Source organism: Tarenaya hassleriana, unplaced genomic scaffold (assembly GCF_000463585.1).
Source record: "Tarenaya hassleriana unplaced genomic scaffold, ASM46358v1 Cleome686, whole genome shotgun sequence".
NCBI classification, from domain to species: Eukaryota; Viridiplantae; Streptophyta; class Magnoliopsida; order Brassicales; family Cleomaceae; genus Tarenaya; species Tarenaya hassleriana.
Window position 1 is genome coordinate 4,814 of NW_010969410.1, and position 8,999 is coordinate 13,812.

The following is an 8,999-nucleotide window of genomic DNA, read 5'->3' on the forward strand; positions in this document are numbered from 1 at the left end:
ACGATCAAATCCCCCAGAAAAACAAATTACCAGAGATTCTCCGGGAAGAAGGGACTCAATTTCCGGGATTTTCCCGAGAAAGTGATATCAACAGAACAATTCAAACGCACAAGTCGGTGAAAACAATTACAAAAAAAAAAACAAATCAGAAACGAAGAACCAAAAAAACATCAATCTGAAACCAGAGTTGGCTCTGGGAAGAAGAGAGAAGAAAGAGAGAAAGGCGGGGTGAAGTTAATAGTCGCCGATAGCAAACCCTGCGTAAAACCTTGCTGTTTTTTGGATCTGGATTTGTACATATTTACTGAAGTCAATCGCCAAATCAGAGTGGCGCAGCGGAAGCGTGGTGGGCCCATAACCCACAGGTCCCTGGATCGAAACCAGGCTCTGATATAGAGTGGCTTCCCACACTTTTTTCTTATTTTTTTGTAATAATCTGTATTGGGCCTAAAGAAGCCACTAGGCTCACATAACATATTCGGCCCATACATTCACTTCACGTGATCATATTCCATACCATCACGTGTACCTCACGTGTCCACCTTCTTCGGTTTTGTTAACTGTACATTTCTTTCCCAGGGTTAATCTCACCATATCGCTTCTTCCACGTGTCTAACTTTATATTGGCTTCAAAATGTGAGCTCACGAGTTTCAGTCGCAGACAATTAAAACTCGAACGAGTCACGAGTCGCCAGAAAATCCAAAGCTCGTCGAGGAAAATGGCGAGGAGATAGAACGGAACGAAAAAAGAAGAAAAGGATCCGATATAAAGTGATTTGTCTTTTTTCGCCTTTTTTTTTGTGTCGGGCTGCGCAATTCTCCGGCGAGGATGAGAATCGGAAAGGGAAATCTCGACGAAGAAGAGTACGGAGATGATGAGTTTGGTCCGAATCGACATGGTCCCTCTTCGAACACTACAGTTCACAGCAACAACAACAGTATCGCCGCCGCGAACAAAGGTATTCTCGGATCCGAATCTGATGAATCCCTGTAGTTTCGTTCGATGTTTTCTTTTTTTTTATTAGGGTTGTGTTATGTCGCTTCGGAATTATAGTGGGTCTGTCTTGTTTTCGGATAGGTTGAACGAGATTGCCTTAAATCCTGGAGAGAATTATATTCTGCGTTTTTTTTTTCTGATATGGTGTCTGATTTGGAGCAGATGCTAAGAACAGTGATAAGGCTGCAATACGCTCAAAACATTCGGTCACGGAGCAGCGGAGAAGAAGCAAAATCAATGAGAGGTATGCTGATTACGCGGCAATTTTCGAGATCGGTTGAGGCTTGCTGGGTTGAGATTAGGTTTAAACTTGAAACCTCTTTGTCTGGTCGGGTAAATCTTAAGTAGTATCCAGTTTGTTGGTATGTCCTAGAATGAAGAATCAAGTTTGAATTTAGTGAAAGCTAAGGACTTCTTTAGGAATTCGGATTGTTGGCCGCAGCATTTCATGATTTATATCCTTCGGTGTTTTGTTTGATTTTACGAATCTAGGAATTTGCTTCTCCGGTAGTTGATCTGGCATTTTCAACTCTGTCGAAAAGCAGTATGTATTCAGTTTAGAACTTGATGAGAGATAAGCCTCTTCTTTTTCAGATTTCAGATATTGAGGGAACTGATTCCACATAGCGATCAGAAACGAGACACGGCGTCTTTCCTAGTAGAGGTATGTTATGTTGGATTAGATGATGGTAAGTGGGAATCTCCTAGTAGAGGTAGCTTAGATTTCTGTTCGCTGAACATTATACCGATATATTGATGTGAAAAGTTCTCAGACATAGCTTCTAACTCTGTTGTTCGTTTAAAGACGGCTTGTTCCAGTGGTGCCCAGTTTTATAATTATCTCGGTATATAAGTCTTTGTGAAATTCTGAGCTGATTTCGTGGTTTGAACAGAGGAATAGCCACTGGCGCGTTCAGGGTTTTGCCGATCACCCGAACAACGGGTCTGGTCCCGGGACACCATTTCATGGGAAGTTTGAGGAGAATAATAATATGATGACTGCTACCACACCTGCAATCCAAAACCCAGTTGAATCTGAACATGACAGAGATGTATCCTTCAGACCGACGGATAGACAACCTGAGTTAGACAACAAGGGATTATCTCTGTCCATGTCAGTTGCACCGATTCCTCAACTGTCACACTCACATGGTGGTGCCCAATCAATCGAAAGCCCTGCAAGGGGGAGTGATCTTCCATGTCAACAACCCGAGGATCCAGTTATAGAAGGCGGAACAATTAACATCTCTAGTGTCTACTCACATGAGTGAGTTATTCAATTCCCTGTTCTTTCTCGTATAATATTAGTTGTTTTAATCTATATAGGCTGCTTGTTATACAGTTGAAGTACTGAATTTATGGTTTTGGTTATGACCAGGCTGTTAACCTCTTTGACACAAGCACTCGAGAAGGCAGGCGTCGACCTATCACATGCTAGACTTTCAGTGCAGATCGATCTTGGGAAACGATCTGATCAAGGAGTAGCATCTGCTAATAAGGTGAAGAGAAGAAATGATCAAACTTTCAGAGACTAACTTAGGTCACTTTTGAATACTGAAACCCGTCCGAGGTCTCGGGATTCTGTCGTTGGATCCAAGAATATGATAACAGAGGCGGGCAATCACGAGCCGATCTCATCGTTTTTTGGGTATTATTCGGTGTTTTCAGGATCCGGAGTCTGATAATGAAGGAGCAAAGGATCCAGGCTGCTGTGAGGAAGAATCTGATCATTCTTATAAGCGTATGAAGAAGACATAGCAAAAAAAGACAAGACAATGCATCCGTGTAATGTAATGTCCAACTCAAACTGCTTCATGTGTTTTGGTTATTATAAGGTTGCGGTATTATTGTGCTTACATGCTCCATGTAATGTAATGTCCAACTCAAACTGCTTCATGTGTTTTGGTTATTATAAGGTTGCGGTATTATTGTGCTTACATGCTCTCTCTTTCTCCTTCATGGGTTTTCTTTAGGGTCTTTTTCTTTAATGAAACAAAACGGAAAAAAAAAAGCCTCTCTAATTTGTTATTTGATGTCTGATGAGTGTAATCTCCAATATTTGATCTATGGTATCTAGAGGTGCATCATAGATCGATCGGTATCCAGAATTTTTAGGATATCCGAATTCTAATGTCTCGGGTGGTATGTTTTATTAACCGAATTCATACCGATGACATCGAATATCTAAACTAAAAAACTCGCCTTATCGGATATCTATTAGTATCCATACCCAAATATTTTTAATTATTCTCGATCAATTTTTTAAATATATTTATATCAAAATCAATTTAAAAGGTATTTATATCTAAAATAAATTCAAAATTCTTTAAAATATATCTAATAATACCCTATATAATTATTAAAATCTAGCGTAAATCCTAAAATTTAACGGATAATTTTGTATTATCCGTTTACCTGTAGATATCCACAAGACAATATCAATTAACCCAACCCGAAAATTCAGGTATTCCAAAATTATTAACCGATCTTGTATTTCATTCTCTTCATATATCTAGCTCGACCAAGTATCCGAAATTTGGGTTGTTTTGACCACCCCTAATGGGATTTGCTGCGTCATATTCTCTATAACCAAAAAAAAAATTCTCATGGGGCACACTAATTCTCCTGTGTTTCAAATCCGATAATCAAAAAATTCAAGGCCGTATAGAGCACCCAAATTACGAATACCCTACAGAATTATTTAGATACTCGTAGGTATTCTAATCCAAAGTTTATTTAAACAAAAATGGATTCGGATATCCTGTATAAAAATACAAAAGTGTAAATAGGGCTGGACATTTAAACCCATTATCCGCGGGTAAGCGGATACCCGATCTCGTGAGTACCCGAAAAACGGGTACTCGGCACCTAACGTAGACGAAAACGAGTATTAAAAACTAGAATACCCGTCATACGGGTACGGGTTCAGGTTTTATATATTGAAATAACAGATACCGCGGGTACCCGCATATCTATATATTAAAATTACAAAATTAACCTTATATTTTTAATATAATTTCTAAAATACTTAATTTATTTTTAATTTCCTTTAGGATTATATATTGGATTTTCAAGTTTTGATAGATTCAAAGGATTCTATGCATATTATTATATTTTAAGAATTTTTAACCTTAAAAATATATTTTTGGAATAAAATATGTATATTTTTATTGATTATTTGATTTAATTTTATATTTTTTTAATATTTTTTTATACGGGTACTCGCGGATACCTATCTTTTAGTTATAGGTACCCGTTGGACGGGTACCCAGATATTATGAGATAGAGACAGAGATAGCATTTCTCTTAAACCCACGAAGACGAAAACGAAGACGAAAACGAAGACGGGTATCTCCAAAAAACGCGGGTACTCAACCCGTGACCAGCCCTAAGTGTAAATATTCAAAATTGGTAAGGATATATATCCGTAACAAATGTACACAAACACTAGCGGGCACTCCATGCCCATTGATACAGGAAAAAAAAACGTATTGCATGCACGAAAAATATATATATTATAAAAAAAAACATTTTATATACTTAAATCTGATATTTTGATATTTACATTTTATATTAAAATATCAGTTACTTGATATTTTTCATAAAATAAAAAGAAAATTATACTTTTATAGTTCACAAACCAATTCGTTTAACTCGTGAAACAAACGATCCAAATCAAATCAATATTTTCCTGTTTCATTTGAAAACGAGTCTATGTTAAACTAGAATATTACAAAATAAGGATTAAAAAAAAAAAGAAATTTATTTTTAAAAAATTTGGCAAAAAAAAAAACAGGGAGTGGCTAATGGAGGGTGAGGGCCATAGCTTTGATGAGGAAGGCATAGTCGAAGGCAGTCTCGTGGCAGTGGGCGAAGCGACCTCCTTCTCCGAAATGGCCTCCTCTCATATTTGTCCTCAGAAGCACAGCTCTCGAGCATCTTCCGCACGCTCTCTCTCGTATCTTCCCCACCCATTTCCCGCCCTCCCACGCTCCCACCCTGCGCCATCACACATATATATCCTCCATTCATGGATCCGCAATTGTAAAAAGAACCGGTTTAGGTTTCATTCACTGTATGCTTGCCTTTGATCGTGAAACGACGGTTGAACGAGCATCGATGGGTAGCAAACACCTTCGCGTATGTTTTCGTAAGGTGAATAGCTGCGGATGCACTCGAAGTCCGTTTCCGTTTGCGGGTTTCCGAATTCTTCGTAGTCAAGAACCGTTAGAGGTAAGCTCGGGTCCATTAACGTGTTCAGCACATCGAGAAAGGGAACCTGTCAACCGCCAGTACATCCCCGATGAGAGATCCGATAAAGGACGTGTTTTTAGCTTTGACTATGCAAGAGATGCGATAAAGGATGTGTCTTTTTGCGAAATCTAACCTTCAAAATTGCAGCTCGGAAGAGACCCGGGTGCATATTCATGGCTGCAGCTGGAAGAACACAGCCTGCACTGTACCCTATTGCAGCAAGATACTGTCTTTGGACATAGCCCTCGTCGATTAGATAGTTTGCGCATGCTATGAAGTCTTGGATCGAGTTTTTCTTGTTCAATCCAGCTCCGGATTTATGCCACGATAAATCCTCTCCTCCTCCGCCCCTGTAAGAATCAAGGCAAGAATAATCGAAAGATATCAAACGCGATGATTTTCCTCTCGTCTGATTGGGATATACCCTACCTGACATCGGCAAATGCAATCGCCCAGCCACGATCAAGCATGCTCAATCTATTAGAGCACCAGCTTTTGTCTAGTACTTCCCCATATGCACCATACCCGATTAATATTCCAGGGGATCGATTCATCTGCCATGCTTTACGAGAATACAGAATCGTAAGAGGGATCTCAACTCCATCATGAGAAGGAACCTCTCGTCTCTCACAAACATATCCATGGGAGATATTCTTCAATCTATCCATTTGGTTACTTAACCGAACATCCTGAACCTCGGTGATGTTATCCACAGAGCAGGCAGCAGGTGACGTAGCAATGTCGGGATTACCTGTAACACCCTCTTCCTGCAAAATCGAGAATGATCTTCTTGGCACATCATAGTCGATAATCGTGTCAGGAATCTGCATGTTCCGGATAGAATCAAGGTGTTCAGAGAGAGAATCTTTACAGAAAAATAGTGATTAAGAGCACAGCCCATTTCATAATCAAGATCATTAGACGTTATACCACAGGAGATGACAGCACTAATCTGTATATCGAGCTCGTAAAATCATGGTTTGATCCCGGGACAACACTGCAGTGATCAGAAGGAAGAGGAAAGTACCAGGGATTGAGATCCTCTATTCTCCTCAGATCCTGCAAAAGAATAAACCGGAAGGATTATACCAAAAACCACTTTTTTTTTCCAGAACTGTTCAAATATCCTTAGTACCTTTGGATTTGCTCTGATAGGCATATCAATGGAAGATATCACAGGTAAGCCATTCTTGTTGAGGAAAAGCACCATGTAGTCATCGAACATGTCCATATCTTGTATGCTGTCATTGTCATCCGGATGAATAACCGTCTGAGAAGAAAAATCAGTACCATTACGAATCTGACCAAACGAGAAAAAAAAATGGAAGATGATAATTTTGATAAACCAAAGTTGAGCAGAACCTGCCAGTTAGATGCTTCAATTTCTTCCACTCGACACCTAGTCAAGTAATAGCCTTTGCCCGAACGCTCACTGGTTCCACTTGTGGGTGCATTAGTTAGAATGTAAAAGAGCCCGTTATGATGTTCAAGAAAATACTGCACGCCAACAGCCCGCCTACGAACCCTTCGAAGCCCGGCTGATGGGTAATCAGCACTTATAACATAAACCTGCAGTATGAGAAATCGATATGAGCCTCAAGGCAATGGACTATAACTCAGAAAGAAAATGCAAAAGGAAGAAGGTAAATTCCTCGGATGAAGTTCTTGAATTTGAATTGATTGTGACAAACTTGCCATCTTTTGTACTCGTTATGTCTAGACAGAAACTGGAATCGTTTTCCACAAACACTTGTGAATCATCGTTACCGTCTGATTCTACATTAGTGGACATCACCCTGCGAAAATCAGCACATTGAACAAACACCCCAGCATTCCAAAACAAAAAAAGACAATCTTTCAGTACAAACAGAGATTGTGTCATGCCTGTGAGGTCTTTGATTTTCATCTGAGACGGTATAGAACAAGGTCTTTCCATCTAGAGCCCATGCCAAGCTGACAGCTCCATCAGTTCTTGACCTTGGAACCAAACGTCCAGTTCTAAGGTCTTTGATCTGAAGCAAAAATCTTTCACTACCCGAAGGATCAACTGTGTAAGCTAGATAGTTGTGATCAGGCGAAATCCGGCAAACCCCAACGTGAACGTAACCTGAAAATCCAGAGACAGGAACACAACCACTTCTGATCTGCAATTTGATCTCTTACAGGCATCTTAAACACTGGCTAATAAAACCTCGAAGAAACTTGCCATACTGTTCTGCAATTTGATTCCAGTCAAGTAGAACTTCTTCCTTCCCTTTTTCTCTGCCAAAAAGGCGTGAGAACCAACCCGTTTCTCCATTTTCCAATATCCGACACAAAACCGGGTACTCTTTTCCTTCGGGTATGTATTGCTTATATAGCCTGCTCATATTACATTTACACTTGTCAAACTCTCTCCTTTGCTTCAAGAATCCACATAGCAATATAGGAAAAGACGAAGAATCTAAAAAAATCAGGCAAAAGTTAAGAAAAAGAACGAAATTTTGCGGCGCAAAGATACGAACCATGGTCCCCAACGTTCAGGGGGAGAGGAAATTTCAGTGGGTATGCGGGATTTCATCTCGGAAACTAGATCGCTCCTCAGGGCTTCTGTGTCCGCCATGAAAGCTTGGGCGTACGAGTTCTCGCGGTCGAGAAAATCGATGAAATCTGGATCATCAGTGTTCCGCATCCAACGGTAGGGGTCTTGCCACGTCATCCCATGAGCAGAGACCGTTGACGGGATCTTCCTCGGGACAGGAGGAGCTTGCGTTGGTAACGAGAATGTTTCAGTCCGTCGAGCAGAGCATTGCGCCGCCGCCGAGACAGAGGAAGACGATGACGGTGACGACGACATGGCAGGGGGTGACCCCAGTGTGCTGAGGGCAAAACGGACATTATAGTCCGTGGCTTCGGTCGACGGAGAATCGACGCCGCCGCCATTTTTAGCATCGCCGAGACCGACGAGTCCCCCGGCGAAAGGGTTACGATTTGAATACAGGGTAGGAGACTAGTAGAGACAAAACCGAACTAAACCAGAGTAAATTCTTGAACCGAACCGAACCGGACCAAAGGTTCAGAAATAGGTATTTGGGCTTAAATAATGGGCTTTGATAAGCTTAGTGTTAAGCCCAAACTAAAGCCTTCCAAATATCCATATCAAGAGAGTTGGACCAGCTTCTTTGGAACGTCTGGATGCTTTATATTTTATTTTATATTATGCAACTTTTCACGTTTGTTTTTCGCTTAATGAATTATAAATTTATAAATATAAAAAAAAGAAAAAAAGGAAAAGGCACCACTTGTAGCAGAAGAAGCCATCACACAAAACGTTCTGCGGAACAAAAGTATTTATGTATCCCACTTGCACTCTCCCTTGCCACGTCATCCCTTAGCTGTATTACATTTTGTAGTTATTACCATGTATGCATCTTCTATACGTCCGCGTGCACGATAGCATTAATATAATAGTGTAAACATTTTATTTTCATTCGTTCACGTTTACTTCCAAAAACATGTAACGAGAGTTATATCATTGTATGTCTATATTCACGATATTATAAGATATGAAAATTGTAAACATTGATAAATAAACCAATTAATAGATGAAGAATGCAAAACAAGAAACGGGAGGCAATGGAAAAAAGATGGGGACAGGACAGAAGGGTATAATAAAGAGACGTGTGTCCGAGAGAATGAATATATGGTTGGGGGAGCATCCGTTGCCATTGGGCCAATGGACCGGTCTCGTGAGAGAGCTTCCAATCAA

General features: G+C 40.2%; 2 protein-coding genes and 1 non-coding gene across 4 annotated transcripts; 2 read left to right on the top strand and 1 right to left on the bottom strand.

Moving 5' to 3' along the window:
* The first annotated feature begins 321 nt into the window (after positions 1-321).
* On the top strand, positions 322-393 carry TRNAM-CAU. Its single transcript has one exon. It is a non-coding gene; the product is annotated as a tRNA-Met (tRNA).
* Positions 394-699: 306 nt separating this feature from the next.
* On the top strand, positions 700-2,853 carry LOC104800379 (transcription factor BIM2-like). Its single transcript, XM_010523177.2, has 7 exons — positions 700-959; positions 1,160-1,241; positions 1,592-1,729; positions 1,803-1,818; positions 1,870-2,264; positions 2,376-2,496; positions 2,666-2,853. Exons 1-7 carry the CDS (start codon positions 830-832, stop codon positions 2,753-2,755), a joined length of 972 nt encoding a protein of 323 aa, XP_010521479.1. The 5' UTR covers positions 700-829; the 3' UTR covers positions 2,756-2,853.
* Positions 2,854-4,629: 1,776 nt separating this feature from the next.
* LOC104800376 (protease 2-like) lies at positions 4,630-8,173 on the bottom strand. 2 transcript variants are annotated; one of them, XM_010523176.1, is made up of 12 exons: positions 8,117-8,173; positions 7,756-8,054; positions 7,458-7,612; positions 7,136-7,358; positions 6,903-7,047; positions 6,614-6,820; positions 6,387-6,521; positions 6,182-6,310; positions 5,681-6,075; positions 5,385-5,601; positions 5,083-5,276; positions 4,630-4,996 (listed from the first exon to the last, which is right to left on the bottom strand). In XM_010523176.1, the coding sequence occupies exons 1-12, from the start codon at positions 8,171-8,173 to the stop codon at positions 4,801-4,803; spliced, it is 2,352 nt and encodes a 783-aa protein (XP_010521478.1). In that variant the 3' UTR covers positions 4,630-4,800. The 2 variants fall into 2 exon arrangements, with proteins under 2 accessions (XP_010521478.1, XP_010521477.1); XM_010523175.1 differs by lacking the exon at positions 8,117-8,173 and having other exon boundaries at positions 7,463-7,612; positions 7,756-7,848.
* Between the last annotated feature and the right edge of the window lie 826 nt (positions 8,174-8,999).